The sequence below is a fragment of the Ranitomeya imitator genome, chromosome 2, assembly GCF_032444005.1.
Source record: "Ranitomeya imitator isolate aRanImi1 chromosome 2, aRanImi1.pri, whole genome shotgun sequence".
NCBI classification, from domain to species: domain Eukaryota; kingdom Metazoa; phylum Chordata; class Amphibia; order Anura; family Dendrobatidae; genus Ranitomeya; species Ranitomeya imitator.
Genome location: NC_091283.1, coordinates 175656912 through 175676903, shown reverse-complemented (window position 1 = coordinate 175676903; position 19992 = coordinate 175656912). Strand labels below are relative to the sequence as shown.

The window sequence follows — 19992 nt, the reverse complement described above, 5'->3', positions numbered from 1 at the left end:
TAAAAACTGCACCCCTCAAGGTACTCAAAACCACATTCAAGAAGTTTATTAACCCTTCAGGTGCTTCACAGCAGCAGAAGCAACATGGAAGGAAAAAATGAACATTTAACTTTTTAGTCACAAAAATTATCTTTTAGCAACAATTTTTTTATTTTCCCAATGGTAAAAGGAGAAACTGAACCACGAAAGTTGTTGTCCAATTTGCCCTGAGTACGCTGATACCTCATATGTGGGGGTAAACCACTGTTTGGGCGCACGGCAGGGTTTGGAAGGGAAGGAGCGCCATTTGACTTTTTGAATGAAAAATTGGCTCCACTCTTTAGCAGACACCATGTCACGTTTGGAGAGCCCCCGTGTGCCTAAAAATTGGAGCTCCCCCACAAGTGACCCCATTTTGGAAACTAGACGCCCCAAGGAACTTTGAACCCCCAGGTGCTTCACAAATTGATCAGTAAAAATGAAAAAGTACTTTTTTTTTAACAAAAAAATTATTTTAGCCTCAATTTTTTAATTTTCACATGGGCAACAGGATAAAATGGATCCTAAAATTTGTTGGGCAATTTCTCCTGAGTACACCAATACCTCACATGTGGGGGTAAACCACTGTTTGGGCACATGGTAAGGCTCGGAAGGGAAGGAGCGCCATTTGACTTTTTAAATGAAAAATTATCTCCATCGTTAGCGGACACCATGTCGCGTTTGGAGAGCCCCTGTGTGCCTAAACATTGGCGCTCTCCCACAAGTGACCCCATTTTGGAAACTAGACTCCCCAAGGATCTTATCTAGATGCCTAGTGAGCACTTTAAACCCTCAGGTGCTTCACAAATTGATCTGTAAAAATGAAAAAGTACTTTTTTTTCACAAAAAAATTCTTTTCGCCTCAATTTTTTCATTTTCATATGGGCAATAGGATAAAATGGATCATAACATTTTTTGGGCAATTTCTCCCGAGTACGACGATACCTCATATGTGGGGGTAAACCACTGTTTGGGCACTCGGCAGGGCTCGGAAGGGAAGGCGCGCCATTTGACTTTTTGAATGGAAAATTAGCTCCAATTGTTAGCGGACACCATGTCGCGTTTGGAGAGCCCCTGTGTGCCTAAACATTGGAGCTTCCCCACAAGTGACCCCATTTTGGAAACTAGACCCCCCAAGGAACTTATCTAGATGCATATTGAGCACTTTAAACCCCCAGGTGCTTCACAGAAGTTTATAACGCAGAGCCATGAAAATAAAAAATAATTTTTCTTTCCTCAAAAATGATTTTTTAGCCTGGAATTTCCTATTTTGCCAAGGGTAATAGGAGAAATTGGACCCCAAGTGTTGTTGTCCAGTTTGTCCTGAGTACGCTGATACCCCATATGTGGGGGTAAACCACTGTTTGGGCGCACGGCAGGGCTCGGAAGGGAAGGCACGCCATTTGGCTTTTTAAATGGAAAATTAGCTCCAATCATTAGCGGACACCATGTCACGTTTGGAGAGCCCCTGTGTGCCTAAACATTGGAGATCCCCCAGAAATGACCCCATTTTGGAAACTAGACCCCCAAAGGAACTAATCTAGATGTGTGGTGAGGACTTTGAACCCCCAAGTGCTTCACAGAAGTTTATAACGCAGAGCCATGAAAATAAAAAAATAAAAAATATTTTCTCAAAAATGATGTTTTAGCCTGCAATTTTTTATTTTCCCAAGGGTAACAGGAGAAATTTGACCCCAAAAGTTGTTGTCCAGTTTCTCCTGAGTACGCTGATACCCCATATGTGGGGGTAAACCACTGTTTGGGCACATGCCGGGGCTCGGAAGTGAAGTAGTGACGTTTTGAAATGCAGACTTTGATGGAATGCTCTGTGGGCGTCACGTTGCGTTTGCAGAGCCCCTGATGTGGCTTAACAGTAGAAACCCCCCACAAGTGACCCCATTTTAGAAACTAGACCCCGAAAGGAACTTATCTAGATGTGTGGTGAGCACTTTGAACCCCCAAGTGCTTCCAGAAGTTTATAATGCAGAGCCGTGAAAATAATAAATACGTTTTCTTTCCTCAAAAATAATTATTTAGCCCAGAATTTTTTAATTTTCCCAAGGGTAACAGGAGAAATTTGACCACAATATTTGTTGTCCAGTTTCTCCTAAGTACGGTGATACCCCATATGTGGGGGTAAACTACTGTTTGGGCACATGCCGGGGCTCGGAATTGAAGTAGTGACGTTTTGAAATGCAGACTTTGATGAAATGGTCTGCGGGCGTCACGTTGCGTTTGCAGAGCCCCTGGTGTGCCTAAACAGTAGAAACCCCGAACACGTGACCCCATTTTGGAAACTAGACCCCGAAAGGAACTTATCTAGATGTGTGGTGAGCACTTTGAACCCACAAGTGCTTCATAGAAGTTTATAATGCAGAACCGTGAAAATAATAAATACGTTTTCTTTCCTCAAAAATAATTATTTAGCCCAGAATTTTTTATTTTCCCAAGGGTTACAGGAGAAATTGGACCCCAAACGTTGTTGTCCAGTTTCTCCTGAGTACGCTGATACCCCATGTGTGGAGGTAAACCACTGTTTGGGCACACGTCGGGGCTCTGAAGGGAAGTAGTGACTTTTGAAATGCAGACTTTGATGAAATCGTCTGCGGGCGTCACGTTGCGTTTGCAGAGCCCCTGGTGTGCCTAAACAGTAGAAACCCCCCTCAAGTGACCCCATTTTAGAAACTAGACCCCCCAAGGAACTTATCTAGATATGTGGTGAGCACTTTGAACCCCCAAGTGCTTCACAGACGTTTACAACGCAGAGCCGTGAAAATAAAAAATCATTTTTCTTTCCTCAAAAATGATGTTTTAGCAAGCATTTTTTTATTTTCACAAGGGTAACAGGAGAAATTGGACCCCAGTAATTGTTGCGCAGTTTATCCTGAGTATGTTGGTACCCGATATGTGGGGGTAAACCACTGTTTGGGCACACGTCGGGGCTCGGAATTGAGGGAGCACCATTTGACTTTTTGAATACGAGATTGGCTGGAATCAATGGTGGCGCCATGTTGCGTTTGGAGACCCCTGATGTGCCTAAACAGTGGTAACCCCTCAATTTTACCTCCAACACTAACCCCCCCACACCCCTAACCCTAATCCCAAATGTAGCCATAACCCTAATCACAACCCTAACCACAACCCTAATTCCAACCCTAACCCTAAGGCTATGTGCCCACGTTGCGGATTCGTGTGAGATTTTTCAGCACCATTTTTGAAAAATCCGCGGGTAAAAGGCACTGCGTTTTACCTGCGGATTTTCCGCGGATTTCCAGTGTTTTTTGTGCGGATTTCACCTGCGGATTCCTATTGAGGAACAGGTGTAATACACTGCAGAATCCGCACAAAGAATTGATATGCTGCGGAAAATACAACGCAGCGTTTCCGCGCGGTATTTTCCGCACCATGGGCACAGCGGATTTGGTTTTCCATGGTACTGTAAACCTGATGGAACACTGCTGCGAATCCGCAGCGGCCAATCCGCAGCCAAATCCGCACCGTGTGCACATAGCCTAATTCTAAAGGTATGTGCACACGCTGCGGAAAACGCTGCAGATCCGCAGCAGTTTCCCATGAGTTTACAGTTCAATGTAAACCTATGGGAAACAAAAATCGCTGTACACATGCTGCGGAAAAACTGCACGGAAACGCAGCGGTTTACATTCCGCAGCATGTCACTTCTTTGTGCGGATTCCGCAACGGTTTTACAACTGCTCAAATAGAAAATTGCAGTTGTAAAACCGCAGTGAAATGCGCAGAAAAAACGCGGTAAATCCGCCATAAATCCGCAGCGGTTTAGCACTGCAGATTTATCAAATCCGCAGCGGAAAAATCCGCAGAGGACCAGAATACGTGTGCACATACCAAAACCCTACCCCTACCCCTAACCCTACCCCTACCCCTAACCCTACCCCTAACCCTACCCCTAACCCTAGCCCTAACCCTAACCCTAACCCTACCCCTAACCCTACCCCTAACCCTAACCCTAACCCTACCCCTAACCCTACCCCTAACCCTAACCCTACCCCTAACCCTATTCTAACATTAGTGGGAAAAAAAAAATTCTTTAGTTTTTTATTGTCCCTACCTATGGGGGTGACAAAGGGGGGGGGTGTCATTTATTATTTTTTTTATTTTGATCACTGAGATATAATCTATCTCAGTGATCAAAATGCACTTTGGAACTAATCTGCCGGCCGGCAGATTCGGCGGGCGCACTGCGCATGCGCTCGCCATTTTGGAAGATGGCGGCGCCCAGGGAGAAGACGGACGGACCCCGGCAGGATCAGTAAGTATGATGGGGTGGGGGAGAGCACGGGGGGGGGATCGGAGCATGGGGGGGTGGATCGGAGCGCGGGAGGGGTGGAACGGAGCAAGGGGGGGTGCATTGGAGCATCGGGGGGGTGGATCGGACTGCAGGGGGGGTGGATCGGACTGCAGGGGGGGTGGATCGGAGTGCAGGGGGGGTGGTTGGAGCACGGGGGAGGGTGATTGGAGCACGGGGGGAGCGGACAAGAGCACGGGGGGAGCGGCGCACAGGATGGAGGGGAGCCGGAGCAGTGTACCCGACAGATCGGGGGGCTGGGGGGGCGATCGGTGGGGTGGGGGCACATTAGTGTTTCCAGCCATGGCCGATGATATTGCAGCATCGGCCATGGCTGGATTGTAATATTTCACCCGTTATAATAGGTGAAATATTACAAATCGCTCTGATTGGCAGTTTCATTTTCAACAGCCAATCAGAGCGATCGTAGCCATGGGGGGGTGAAGCCACCCCCCCTGGGCTAAACTACCACTCCCCCTGTCCCTGCAGATCGGGTGAAATGGGAGTTAACCCTTTCACCCGATCTGCAGGGACGCGATCTTTCCATGACGCCACATAGGCGTCATGGGTCGGATTGGCACCGACTTTCATGACGCCTACGTGGCGTCATGGGTCGGGAAGGGGTTAAAATGTCCCTTGGACCCCCAAAAACATAACATTTTTTCATCTCCATTTTTTTTTTTTTTTGTTGTTTTTACATAGCCACGTGATGCATTGTTTTTTACGGGACGAGTTGTACTTTTGAATGACGCCATCCATTTTATTATGTGATGTACTGGAAAGCGGAAAAAAATTCCAACTGTGGCTTAATAGCAAAAAAAAAAAAAGCAATATTACGCAATTATTTTATTTTTAAGTTATAGCGTTCATTTTAAGGTAAAAATGACCTGACAATATAATTGATTCTCCAGGTCAGTACGATTACGGAGATACCAAACATGCATAGTTTTTGTTTTATTTAAGTGGTGAAAAATATTTAGAAAGTTGTAAAAAGAAAGCCGCATTTGACTTCATTTTCCGAGAGCCGTAACGTTTTCAATTTTTAGACTATGGGGCTGGGTGAAGGCTTGTTTTTTGCGCTCCGAGCTGATGTTTTTATTCATATCATTTTGAGTAGATATGATGTTTGATCACCTCTCATTACAGTTTTTTGTTGTTGCAGCAGATGAAAAACTGCAATTCTGGAATTTTTATTTTTTTTCTCGTGACGCCGTCTATTATTCAGATTAATTTATTTTATATTTTGATAGATCGGACTTTTAAGAACGCATCAATTCCATATATGTATATTTTTTTATTTCTTAATTTTTAATGGAAGAAAAGGGGTGATTTCAACTTTTATTTTTTCTTTCATTTTTCATATTTTTTAAAACTTTTTTTACTTCTCTATGTTTGTTAGTCACTTTCGGGCACATGAGAATGCGTTCGTCTGATCGCTCAACTATATATAGAAATACCACAGTATTGCTGTATATAGCAAAAATCACGGTCTTCTATGAACATCAGCCACTGGCTGGCTTTCACTGGAAAACTTTCATGACAAGAACAGGGGTCTTCAGCAGACCCCTGGCCATCATGGCAACTCATCAGTGCCCACAATCATGTATAGAGCGGTGCAACTCCCTGCGAGTGTGCTGTAAATGCCGCTGTCATGGATTTACAGCCGTGGATAGGGCTCTGTTACAGTCACATGATGGCTGATTATCACAGCGATCATCTGCCAGCAAAGATGAAGGCTCGATTTATAAGCCTGCATCAAAGTCAGGGAGATGGCATATGATGTAATTTGTACATCATATATCGTTGAGGGGTTAAAAACTGCACCTCAGCAGCTACACTTACCCAAAGCATAAAGAACCAAAGCTCCACAAACAGCCATCAGCTGAGGACAGGCTCCCAATGCTCCCCGTACACCAGCGTGGGAGATTTCAGATATATAAACCTAGAACACACAAAACATCACATATGTTAGTATCGTGAGTCGTGAGCCACCTGATTCATTAGTAGAATTCCAGAACTGCAGTCGACACACACAATCGTGAAATCAATAAATAGTAGATGGCGAGTCATTTCAGTGGGATTGGCATATACTTACTTACAACAATCCTGTTGTTCTAAAATTGGACTTCCGCATAGTAATGAACTCTGTTAAGCTGATCAGTTACCATAAATGACCCTTCTGTCCCCAAATATGAGAACAGCTTACACATACCATAGATTAGTACAGGGCATTGCATTGGGGCTAGAAACCTCAAATAGGGAGCTGAGATATGGGGATCGGTATGGTACGGTACTCACACTGTACAACGTACATCAAAAGGGCTAATAAGTGTTAATCCTGGAATGCATAGCCCATGCTTACGGAAATTTCCACGGTATGTGATGGGATGTCCATATTACGGTATGTGTGAAGAACAGAGAGACGATTGTGGGATATGGGAACCATAAAATGTATGTGTCAATAAGATGCATTCATTTTGGTAGGTGTCCATATATTTATCATATACAGTTGAAACCAGAAGTTAACGTACACTACATAAAATCAGTTGGATGCATCAGCTACACCAGTTTTGTCAAGAGGAATGGGCCCAAATTCCGACCAACTATTGTGAGAAGCTTGTGGAAGGATATCCCAAATGTATGTAAACTTTTGACTTTGCAGTAAGTCATAAAAATGCCTTAAAACATCCTCTCTATCATTATTCTGGCATTTGGCAAATATTAATAATTATGGTAATCCTAATTTACCTAAAATGGGAAAGGTTTATTCTGATTTCATGTCAGATATTAAAAAAAACATGGCGATGTGTATTTTTATATGGTGTATGTAAACTTCTTGTTTCAACTGCAAGTGTCATTGTAAATGTGGTAATTTCCATGTGGCGACTTTAGAAATGTTACTTTCCGTCTATCCCTTTATCTTTCTTCCAACAAAACACATGGCAGAAACATTTCCTTCCCTTAGTCCATATTATATCATTACATGTTGAAAAAAGTCTGTTTCTATAGCACACTCTGGTCCATGTTATATTATTACATGTTTATCTAAGTCCGTTTCAGTACAACTCTTTGGACCATAATATATAATTAATTTCACATCCATATTACATCATAAATCTGTTTCAGTAGTACTTCTTGGTCTATATTATTTACATGTGGATCTAAGTCCGCTTCAGTAGAACTCCTTGGTCCTCATTATATCATTATATGCTGCTCTACATACGTTTCATTAGAGGTCCTCGGACCATGTCATTACTCATTACATGTTGCTCTAAGTCCATTTTAGTAGAACTCTTTGGCCCACATTATATCATTACATGTTAATCTACATCTGTTTCACTAGAGGTACCAGGTCCATGTTATTACATGTTGATCTAAGCCCATTTCAGTACAACTCCTTGGCCCATATTATATCATTAAATGTTGAGCTAACTTTTTTCCGTAGAAATCCAGGTGTAAGCATTATTGTTGTCATTTTTCCACTTTTGAGGCAACCAGGCGTTTTTTTAGTTTTGTAGTTTGCATGTCATATCAGTAATCAACCAGACTGGTGGCTATGGACATGCTATCTGACAAAGATTTAGTAAACAGTCTGACTCACATTAGATAGCATAGGAGTCAATGCAAGCAACCAGTTAGTTACATACCCCTGTGCAGTGTCTCGGGTGATTTCAGGTGGGAATACCTCCATAACTCGGCAAACATTGCCACATGACACAATTTTGCATGTGAAATTGGAGACACTGGGAGTGACAAGTGACAAGTCTTACCGGTATAGATGATGATGTCAGTCCTCCGGCCAGACCTGTTAGAATCCTGCCCAAAAGTAACATTGAGACGTGTTGTGCACTGCCCATGAGCAGGAAGCCCACCGCTGCTGGAAAAGCCGAGAACATGATACTCAGTTTACGTCCCAATCGGTCATTTAGGAACATCGAGCTTATCCCTCCAACACAGCATCCCAGAGCAAAGATGGACTGTCCAGGGAAAAAAAAAATTTATAAGCATTGTTCAGGATTAGAAAAGCATGGCTGCTTTCTTCTAATGACAGCACCACAGCTGCTCACAGGTTGTGTGTGGTATTGCAGCTTAGTCATATTCATTTCAATGTAGCCAAGCTGTAATACCACACAGAACTCATTGATTGATACAAAGAGAGAAAAAATCTGTACCCCGAACCATGACTTTTCTGCGTCTGTAATGTGCAAAACTGGATCAACATCTTCTTCCAGAACTGGCAGCACAGGTGAGGGGTAAACCAGACCGTAACCAAAGGAGAAGTTACCAAGAACGGCGGAAAAGGCGGCCAAGAACATCTTCTTGTTGTCTAGTGTTCTGTATGGAAGGAGGTGAGAAGAGTTTCAAAATAGGGACCCCCAACTTAGTGATTGTCATCAAATCATGACCTAGTCGACGAGAGGACTCAGAGCTCCTCCCCAAGCTGAAATTTTCGGCCATTGGAGAGAGAAAGGGGGTATGAATCTGAGGTGGGGGGCCTTCATACTCAGTTCATCCACATATGTGGAAGTTGGATATGGAAAATAATCTCCAAATTGTTGACAAGGGCACCTCTTTTTTTGTGGGCATGCAATGTGCATCAATGGCTTATGGCACCGTAGCTGTTGCTGTTGCAAAACTGACTAGAAGAAAGTAAAAAAAAGTATATTACTGAATTATATATTTATATAATAATGATTATTATTATTATTATACATTTTTATAGTGCCATTTATTCCATGGCGCTTTACATGTGAATAGGGGGCAAATATAGACAAATACATTAAACATGAGCAAAAAAACAAGGCACACGGGTACATAAGGAGGGAGGACCCTGCCCGCGAGGGCTCACAGTCTGCAGGGGATGGGTGATGAAACACTAGGAGAGGGTAGGGCAGGTTGTGCGGCGGTTCAGTAGGTTCAGGATCACTGCAGGTTGTAGGCTTGTCGGAAGAGGTAGGTCTTCAGGTTCTTTTTGAAGGTTTCTATGGTAGGCGAGAGTCTGATGTGTTGGGGTAGAGAGTTCCAGAGTATGGGGGAAGCACGGGAGAAGTCTTGTATGCGGTTGTGGGAAGAAGAGATAAGAGGGGAGTAGAGAAGGAGATCTTGAGAGGATCGGAGGTTGCGTGTAGGTAGGTATCGGGAGACCATGTCATAGATGTATGGAGGAGACAGGTTGTGGATGGCTTTGTATGTCATTGTGAAGGGCTTGACATACGGGGAGAGGCTTGGGAATAGGCTACGTTCACATTTGCGTTGTTGTGTGTTGCGTCGGCGACGCAACGCACAACGCATGCAAAATGCATGCAAAACGCATTGTTTTGTGACGCATGCGTCCATTTTTGGCTTGATTTTGGACGCAAAAAAAATGCAACTTGCTGCGTCCTCTGTGCCCTGACGCTTGCGCCAAAAATGCCGCATGCGTCACAAAACGCAAGACAACGCATGTCCATGCGCCCCCATGTTAAATATAGGGGCGCATGACGCATGCGTCACCGCGGCTGCGCCCGACGCAACACTAATGCGAACGTAGCCATAGCGGGGAGACAGGTAGATTAGTTGGGCAGCAGAGTGTAGGATGTATTGGAGTGGTGCCAGAGTGCTAGAGGGGAGTCCAGAGAGTAGGAGGTTGCAGTAGTCGAGGCGGGAGATGATAAGGGCATGCACTAGCTAATGATCTGGGTAGATTGTTAAATGACTAAGATGCTGTCACTGTCTGCACATAGAGATTGAAGTATATAGTCACAAGTACTGCTCATATAAGAATGTGGTGGCCCAATCCTGCATGGGGGCCCACTGGAGGATTCAGAGATGCGGCCGAGGTAAGGAGGCTTAGCTCGACCATCACTGAACAAGACATAGAAGTGCAAGGTTTTCAGTGCTCAGAGACAGGTTCGAGGTGCTGATCCTGAACCAAACCACCACTGAGCAAGACACAGAAGGTGGAACGTCAAGACTGGACCAAGAAATATCTGATGACAGATTGATCAAAGGTTTTATGGACTAATGAGAGGAGAATGACACTTGACAGACTAGATGGATGACTCGTGGCTGGAGCAGTAACGGACACAGACATCCACATGCACTCAGACACCAGCAAGGTGGAAGTGGGGAACAGCTATGGGCTGGTATTATTAAAGATGAGCTAATTGGACCTTTTGGGGTTAAAGATGGGCTCAAAATCAACTCCAAAACCTACTGCCAATTTTAGAAGATACTTTCTTCTTGCAGTGGTGGAGGAAAAAGTCTGCATCTTTCAAGAAAACTGGCTTTTTTTATGCAGGACATGACAGCAATGAAATCTGCACTGCTTGTGTGCCAGTAAAGACCTTAAAGCATAACCAATGTTTTAATTTTCATTTCATAAATCAATTGTACACGTGAAAATAAACAACTCTGTCATATATCTTATCAGATACATTTTCTTCTCTCTCTGCCAAAATTGATTGGTCATTATCAAAAATCTCAATTGAAAGGTAAAATCTGTATTCAGTGAAGACTTTCCCATTACTGTGGTAGGAGATGGCAGCTGCTACTGATAATATTATATGTAGATGGGAGGAGGGAGAGACAGAACTGACCCCTCTTCCCATCTACATAATAATCAGTAGCAGCTGCCGTATCCTATCTCAGTAATGGGAAAGTCAGATTTTACCTCAGAATTGAGAATTTTGATAATGACTGATTAATTTTGGCAGAGAGAGAAGCAGATCTCTCTGATAAGATATACCACAGAGTTGCTTATTTTCATGTGTACTACTGAATTATGAAATAAAAATTAAAACGACGGTTACGCTTTAAAGATGAAATAATAAAGACATGGCTCCTTCCTCACCCCACCTAAACTTTATTGAGCACTTATGGGCCATTCTTAAACAGGAAATTTACGGTGAAGCAAAACAGACACAAAAAGTTGATCACCTGTAGAAAGATGGACTGGGCCAGTGGTGCCTCTCTTTTGCCGGTCCCGGAACCATCGGGACTGTCACCATTGTTGCAGGGGAAAAAGCATTTAGACCTGGAAGGACATTTGCACTTGATTGAAGGGGGCAGGACAGAGATAAAAGGTGCTGCGCACGGGAAAAAGGGAGACTCAATGGGAAGAGTACACAGCAGGAGACGACGTGAGACGACGCCACAGCACCGGCCCTCACTGCCATTTGCTACCTCGCTCCTCTGCTGACCGTGAGAGAATTGATTGTGTTCCCTCACCCATCTGTAATACTGGATTGACCACGTGTGCCGTTCCTCAGGCACACTTCTGGACAGGACAATCAGCCGGAGCCGGCCGGCTTACATCCCGCCTCCGCCACTGAACTCTACAACACTCCAGCGGAACCAGAGACTGAGTCACGACTCTTACGTTGCTCCGTCCTTGTAGGACCTCGCTCAAGAGAACCCGGACACACTGCTTCCTTCAGGAGACAGTGCCTCAGTTTCCTTCAGGATCAAGCCAAAGACTTCACATACTTTCTTAGGCGCCACCGTGGGAGTACAAGCCTTCACCATCCTGAAAACTTCAGACTGATAATTTTCCTGTTATTTAGCCAACTGTTTCTTACCCCTGTTTATACATTTTGCTTTCACCACTTTATCATCAATACTCTCCCTGTGTGGAGTATCCCCTGTAATAAACTCCTTAACTCTTGTTCTGCCTCTTGCTCATCACTGCATCCTGCGTCCCTGCGATTTCTACAGATTAAAGAGGTTTTACGACATACAAAGTGCATTTAAATTAATAGATCTTGGAATAATAATAATTCCCACCATTGGATGTGTTTAAATAAAATGTTCCTGTTATGAGATAATCTTATAAATGTGCTGTGTACTGTGTAATGGCTGTGTCTGACCGTACAGGCATATGGTCTGATCACACCATAGCCTCTGGACAGGGGAGGACTCAAAAAAGTGTATACAGACATTAAAGCAGGGGATCACAAATGATTCTTTTTGTGAGGTTAAACATTTCCCTGCCTGTTTTACAAGCAATGCTTTACCTCAAAGAAAGAATCAGCTGTGCTCCTATGCTGTCCTGTCTGTATATTTCTTTGCTTCCACCTGCCCAGAGGCTGTGGTATGATCAGACCATGTCCCTGCACCAGGGCCGCCATCAGGGCATTACAGCCGTGACTGGCGTATGGGGCCCGGTGAGCAGAGGGGGCCCGCATCATCGGAACCGGGCCCTTAGCGGCGGCCGACGCTACAGCTGTACGCTATTGACGTGCGGGCCCGCGCCCGCACGTCAATAGTTAACAGCCGCCAGCCGCAGCGTGCAGGTCGCCGGCGTCTGACGTCATTGTCAGTCGCCGGCGAGTGCACTCTGCAGCTGCGTGGAGAGAGCAGAAGCGCGGCAGGTAAGCAGAACTTTTTTTTTTTTTAATTGAGAGCGGCGATCCGGGGGGGGGGGGTTGGGGCCCAGGGCAGTAAAGCTGGACACGGGGGGGGGGGGGGTTGGGGGGCAGAAAGCTGGACACAGGGGGGGCAGTAAAGCTGGACACAGGGGGGGGCAGTAAAGCTGGACACAGGGGGGGGCAGAAAGCTGGACACAGGGGGGGCAGTAGAGCTGGACACAGGGGGGGCAGTAAAGCTGGACACAGGGGGGGCAGAAAGCTGGACACAGGGGGGGCAGAAAGCTGGACACAGGGGGGGAAGAAAGCTGGATACAGGGGGGGCAGAAAGCTGGACACAGAGGGGGCAGTAAAGCTGGACACAGGGGGGGGCAGAAAGCTGGATACAGGGGGGGCAGAAAGCTGGACACAGAGGGAGCAGTAAAGCTGGACACAGGGGGGGCAGTAAAGCTGGACACAGGGGGGGCAGTAAAGCTGGACACAGGGGGGGCAGTAAAGCTGGACACAGGGGGGGCAGAAAGCTGGAAACAGGGGGGGCAGAAAGCTGGACACGGGGGGGCAGAAAGCTGGACACGGGGGGGGCAGAAAGCTGGACACAGGGGGGGCAGAAAGCTGGACACGGGGGGGCAGAAAGCTGGACATGGGGGGGGCTGAAAGCTGGACACGGGGGGCAGAAAGCTGGACACGGGGGGCAGAAAGCTGGACACAGTGGGGGGCAGAAAGCTGGACACGGGGGGCAGAAAGCTGGACACGGGGGGGCAGAAAGCTGGACACGGGGGGGGGGCAGAAAGCTGGACATGGGGGGGGCAGAAAGCTGGACACAGAGGGGGCAGTAAAGCTGGACACGGGGGGCAGAAAGCTGGACAGAAATGGGGCAGAGTGCTGGAGAGAGATGGGGCAGAGTGCTGGACAGAGATGGGGCAGAGTGCTGGACAGAGATGGGGCAGAGTGCTGGACACTGATGGGGCAGAGTGCTGGACAGAGATGGGGCAGGATTGGACAGAGATGGGACAGAGTGCTGGACAGAGATGGGGCAGAGTGCTGGACAGAGATGGGGCAGAGTGCTGGACAGAGATAAGGCAGGATTGGAAACAGATGGGGCAGAGTGCTGGACACAGATGGGGCAGGATTGGACACAGACGGGGCAGAGTGCTGGACACAGATGGGGCAGGATTGGACACAGATGGGGCAGAGTGCTGGACAAAGATGGGGCAGGATTGGACACAGATGGGGCAGGATTGGACACAGATGGGGCAAAGTGCTGGACACAGATGGGGCAGAGTGCTGGACACAGATGGGGCAGGATTGGACACAGACGGGGCAGAGTGCTGGACACAGATGGGGCAGGATTGGACACAGATGGGGCAGAGTGCTGGACACAGATGGGGCAGAGTGCTGGACACAGATGGGGCAGGATTGGAAACAGATGGGGCAGAATGGAGACAGATGGGGCAAGATTGGAGACAGATGGGACAGGATGGATACAATGGAGACAGATGGGGCAGGATGGGGAGATCATATGGGGCAGAATGGATACTCATGAGGGCAGGATGGGAGAACATATGGCTGGAGCCTGGAATGAGACACACGGGGGCTAGGACGGCGAATATTACCATAGGGGCTAATTAAGGGATATTATTATTACAGTGATGTATTTATTTTATTTTTTGAGTATACTGTTTTAAATGGGGGGGGGGGGGGCGGTCCTGTTACTGTGTAGAGTGATAATTAAGTAATGTGTTCTACAAGCGGAACTCGAGATAACTGTTTTATTTCCTGCAGAGACGAGTCCTGGCTGGATGAAGTGATGGCGGTCTGTGCTGGATGAAAGATGAAGGACTTCACCTGGAGACGTCACTGGTGAGTCAGTGTTACCTATACACTGACACTATACACTGTATACTATATACAGAGGTCCTGTGTACAATGTCACCAGTGATCACTGTATTACCTATACATTATATACAGAGCTCCTGTGTGTAATGTCACCGGTGATCACTGTATTACCTGTAGACACTGCTTACTAATTACAGATCTCCTGTGCATAATGGCACTGATGGTGATAGTATTGTGGTTTTTTTTTTTTTATTACTGATCAGTATTGTAGTATTCAGTCATTGGTGGTAATATGCGGTCTGGTCATGGTGTAGCGGTATTTGTTCCTTGTATTTTATATTATTCGATCACTGTGGTGGTAATATGTGGTCTGGACATGGTGTTGTGGTATTTGTTCCTTGTATGGTCATTTTAAAAATTGAAAAATAAATAAAAATATACCTAAATTGTATTGCATATTTTAACAAATATTTAATAGGTTACAGCAGAGTAGGGCCCGGCCAAAAGTGTCTACCGTGTTATGGTGGCGGCTTAAAAAATCTTTTGGCCAAAACAAAAGCTGCCGGCTATATGTGTGATCTGGTTATGGGAACTGTCAATGTGTGATAGGTGAGAAGTGGAGATTTTCCAAGAGAGAGCGGTGGGACTGTGGAACCTGGAGGCGGGGTGGAACCTGGAGGCGGGGCTGGGGTGGAGCCTGGGCGGAGTTTCAAGGGGGCCCCGAAAATTTTGCCAGTATGGGGCCCCAAAATTTCTAGTGGCAGCCCTGCCCTGCACGGTCAGACACGGCCATTACACAGTACACAGCAGGGGCACATGTATAACATTATCTCAGCACAGGAACAACATTTTGTAAACACATCCAATTGTGGAACTTATTATTATTCCAAGATTTATTGATTAAAATTAAGTTCCTTCATGAGAATATCCCTATAAGAAACTGACAGACTCCATGGATGGACAGCTTATGACTGTTAATGAAAAGAAGGGCGGCTATATTGTTCACTAATATTTTTTATGGAAATATCGAACATTTATATTTGTACATATTGAGTTGTTTGGTTATTATTCTCATTTTCACAGATGAAAATAAACAATTGAGGTTGAAATGTAACATTTTTCATATAATTGCATAATAATTCTGCACACAGAGATATTCTCCTAAAAAAGACAAAACTGCACTTTTACTTTCTTAAATATTTGGTTTTTGGGTTTATTTACCTTTTGGATTGACCAACAGTTCTGTAATTGTTCAATAATAAAATTATTAATTAAAAATACAAATTGCATGATGATTGCGCATGCAGCATACAGATATTCTATTACTCAAGTGACTTCCATTCAGTAAGCGCTCATTTCTAGTGACATTTTGAAGTGTTGTAACATCTCGAAAAATGAGAAGTGACAATTACTGTATCCTGTCTGGAGCCTACGATGAAGAAATGAGTATTCACTCTGGAAAAAGATAGATAGATAGATAGATAGATAGATAGATAACAGATAGATAGATAATAGAGATAATGGACAGATAGATAGATAGATAGAGAGATAATTAATAGAGAGATAATGGATAGATAGAAAGATAGATAGATAGATAACAGATAGATAGATAGATAGATGATAGATAGATAGATAGATGATAGATAGATAACAGATAGATAGATAATAGAGATAATGGACATAGATAGATAGATAATTAATAGAGAGATAATAAATAAATAGAAAGATAGATACATAGATAGATAGATAGATAGATAATAGATAAATAGATAGAGGATAGATAGATAGATAGATAGATAGATAGATAGATAGATAGATAATAGATAGATAGATGATAGATAGATAATAGAGGATAGATTGATAGACAGATAGATAATAAATAGATAGATAGACAGACACATAGATAGATAGATAGATAAATAGATAGATAGATAATAGATAGATAGATAATAGATAGATAGATAATAGATTAATAGATAGATAATAGATTAATAGATAGATAGATAGATAGATAGATAGATAGATAGATAATAGATAAATAGATAGAGGATAGATGGATAGATAGATAGATAGATAGATAGATAGATAGATAGATAGATAGATAGATAGATAGATAATAGATAGATAGATAGATGATAGATAATAGAGGATAGATTGATAGACAGATAGATAATAAATAGATAGATAGATAGTTAGATAGATAGAAAGAGAGTGAATAGATAGATAGATATACAGTAGATAAATATAAATAAATAGACAGAAAGATAGTTAAGGATAGATAAGAAATATAAATAATACAAAGATGAACATATAAATATGATGGATAGAAGGCAGAAAACATGTACCTAGATAGACAGATAATAGAATGATATGAAAATCTGAAATATTGTTGCCTAGTTAATAGATAAGATAGACATGTAAGATGGATAAATGATAGATATGAAATACATAGATGAAGAATAGATAGATGAACAGGATACATAAGTAGATAGATAGAAAGGTAAGCGGATAGGATGTATAGATCGATCACTCACTTTATATATTTCTTTTCAGCTTCTCTCAGGGCTTTTCCCACAGACTGATAATTTGATTTTTCGGGGTCGCTCAGGAGAGGTTTGTTGTCCATGGTGGACATGTTGTGAGGTCCAGGAGGATGATTTTGCGGAGTCCTGTCCAGTTACTTCATGCTGCTGTAGTCCTTGCTGTGCTGAGTGGAGGACTGTGCATCAGAGGTGGATTCTCACCACTGGGGAGGGTCAGTGTCATCGCCTACTCATTGTGTAATAAAGGAAATCTGCACTTGTCACATTTAGTGGATGTCATGCAGCTGACATGTCATGCAGAGGTCCTGACTGCACAGGGGGAAATCTCATCATTCATGACAAAAGTGGGCAGAGCCACTTGCGACCTGGTCAAAAGCATAGTGCCCAAAGGGAAAGGGGGCACTGCCTCTGGCAAACCTGACAAAGTTCTAATTTCACCAAAATGCACACACTTAGATGGAAACTGTAAAGAAGTTTCTGTAGACTGATCAGTTATTGTATGTGCACACAATCCGGAGTTGCTGAGGGTTGGACGCTGTGTACTTGTTCAACGTCCAAACTGCTGCGTCCAGATGTTACAGCATAGTGTATGGATTTTAAGAAATCCCCTGTACATTATGTGTGCACAGACGCCCCCGGCTCACCCTTGGAGACTGACATGTGGCGCGTCTCTCCAGACCACAGCAGATCGATTTCTCTTGCGCAGACGTGAGTTTCCGCAAAATAAATTTCACCATGACAATGTATTGGACTCGGTGAATCTGCACGGTTCAGTGATCACATGCAGATTAACCTGCGTTCTATAGACAGCAGCGCTCTGGACGTAGCAAACATGCCCTGCGTCCAAAGCGCTGTCAGATCCGGATTGTCTGCACATACCCTTAGGCTGTAGTATGGCTACAACCCCCAAGCCATTGGGAGATGTTATCATGGTTGGTTCAGTGTTGCCATAGTTAAAGGGATCCTATAAAGGTGTCTATATCATGGTTGTCTAAAACGAATAACGGATCTATTAACAGCATCTTGTTGACAGTTACTGTGGTTCCACATAGCATGAAGGTATTTATGTATTAACCTACAGGTAGCACATGGGTATTTATGAGTATTTGAATGTTCACATAAGGACCACAGAAATAACTGGCCTCAGTGGCGACATTTGCATGTAGAGTCCTTGAACCATGTCGCCAGATTTGGTAGCTAAGTGAGTTACAGACTGAACATCATGATTGTGGGATCGACGGAGACCATGGCTGTTTAAACTCTTTTTGAAGAAGCATCAATAAATGGGCAATATTGAGGACTGAAGACGCAGTGGTCGGCCAAAGAAAATTAGTGCAGCTGATGAAAGACACATCAGGCTTACTTTACTTTGAAATCGGAAGATGTCCAGCAGTGCCATCAGCTCAGAACTTAACATATAGTCAATGTCATTAAGAAATATCTTCAGTGTAATGAAGAACAAGGAGTACTGGAAGTGATGATCCTGCTCCAGAGAGCCCTGATCTCAAAATCGAGTCTTTCTGAGATTACATGAAGAGACAGAAGGATTTGCATACGCTTCATACCCAGAAGATCTGTGGTCAGTTCTCCAAGATAATAGAGGTAGTAAGAAGCTTTTGCACTCAATTCAATGAGTGTAGGTGCCCAGAAGGAAAAACAATATACAGTAGTAGAAAACACCTAAAAAAAGGGATAACTCTTGAGAATATTCTGTGTAACAAGAGAATCTTTATTTATGACCGATATATGACAAGAGAAAATTCCCGACGTTTCGGCTCTCAGGCCTTTATCAAGGATGTCGGTCACAAGATGAATCGGCATGCCGGAGGTGTTTTCTGTTATGACCTGGTGGTTAGGAGCACCCGGAATGACCTAATAATTAAACCTCATACAGGACGAGCTCTGGGATGTGGGAGCTCTGCTGACCGCAAGCCCTAATCCTATCACACACACTAGAAATAGCAGTGGAGCTCTCCTGACCAGACCTAGGCGCCTCGTCACAGCCTAAGAACTATCTAGCCCTAGAGATAGAAAATAAAGCCTACCTTGCCTCAGAGAAATTCCCCAAAGGTAAAGGAAGCCCCCCACATATATTGACTGTGAGTAAAGATGAAAGTCACAAACGCAGAAATGAAACAGGTTTCAGCAAAGGGAGGCCAGACTTACTAAATAGACTGAGGATAGGAAAGGTAACTTTGCGATCAGCACAAAAACCTACAAAAGACCACGCAGAGTGTGCAAAAAAGACCTCCGCACCCACTCACGGTGCGGAGGGGCCACTCTGCATCCCAGAGCTTCCAGCTAGCAAGACAAAATCATGAAAACCAGCTGGACAAGAAAACAGAGAACAAAATAAGACTATAAGGAACTTAGCTTCTGCAGGAGAAGGCAGGTCACCAGAGAGATCCAGGAGCGAACTGAACGAATGCAAAAACATTGACAGCTGGCATGGAGTAACGATCTGAGAGGAGTTAAATAGAGCAGCCAACCAAAGGATAAACCACGTCACCTGTGTAAGGAACCTCAGAAGCAGCAGCTTCACTCATAGCCACCAGAGGGAGCCCATAGACAGAACTCGCCGAAGTACCATTCACCACCACAGGAGGGAGTTCGACAACAGAATTCACAACAGTACCCCCCCCCCCTTGAGGAGGGGTCACCGAACCCTCACCAGAGCCCCCAGGCCGATCAGGGTGAGCCAAATGAAAGGCACGAACCAGATCGGCAGCATGAACATCAGAGGCAAAAACCCAGGAATTATCTTCCTGACCATAACCCTTCCACTTGACCAGGTACTGGAGTTTCCGTCTCGAAACACGAGAATCCAAAATCTTCTCCACCACATACTCCAACTCCCCCTCGACCAACACCGGGGCAGGAGGATCAACGGAGGGAACCATAGGCGCCACGTATCTCCGCAACAACG

The 19992-nt window shown here is 44.4% G+C and overlaps 1 protein-coding gene across 2 annotated transcripts in view; it reads right to left on the bottom strand.

The window, feature by feature from the left end:
- Positions 1-17276, bottom strand: part of LOC138662421 (solute carrier family 2, facilitated glucose transporter member 6-like) — a 30645-nt gene extending 13369 nt beyond the window's left edge. Inside the window, exons 1-4 of one of the 2 annotated variants that reach the window (XM_069748029.1) lie at positions 17058-17276; positions 8515-8677; positions 8113-8319; positions 6185-6284 (exon numbers count right to left, since the gene is read on the bottom strand). In XM_069748029.1, coding sequence (XP_069604130.1) covers positions 6185-6284; positions 8113-8319; positions 8515-8677; positions 17058-17158 — 571 coding nt within the window. In that variant the 5' untranslated portion in view covers positions 17159-17276. The remainder of the gene's footprint in view (positions 1-6184; positions 6285-8112; positions 8320-8514; positions 8678-17057) is intronic. The other variant, XM_069748030.1, reaches the window with a different exon arrangement.
- Positions 17277-19992: the final 2716 nt, after the last annotated feature.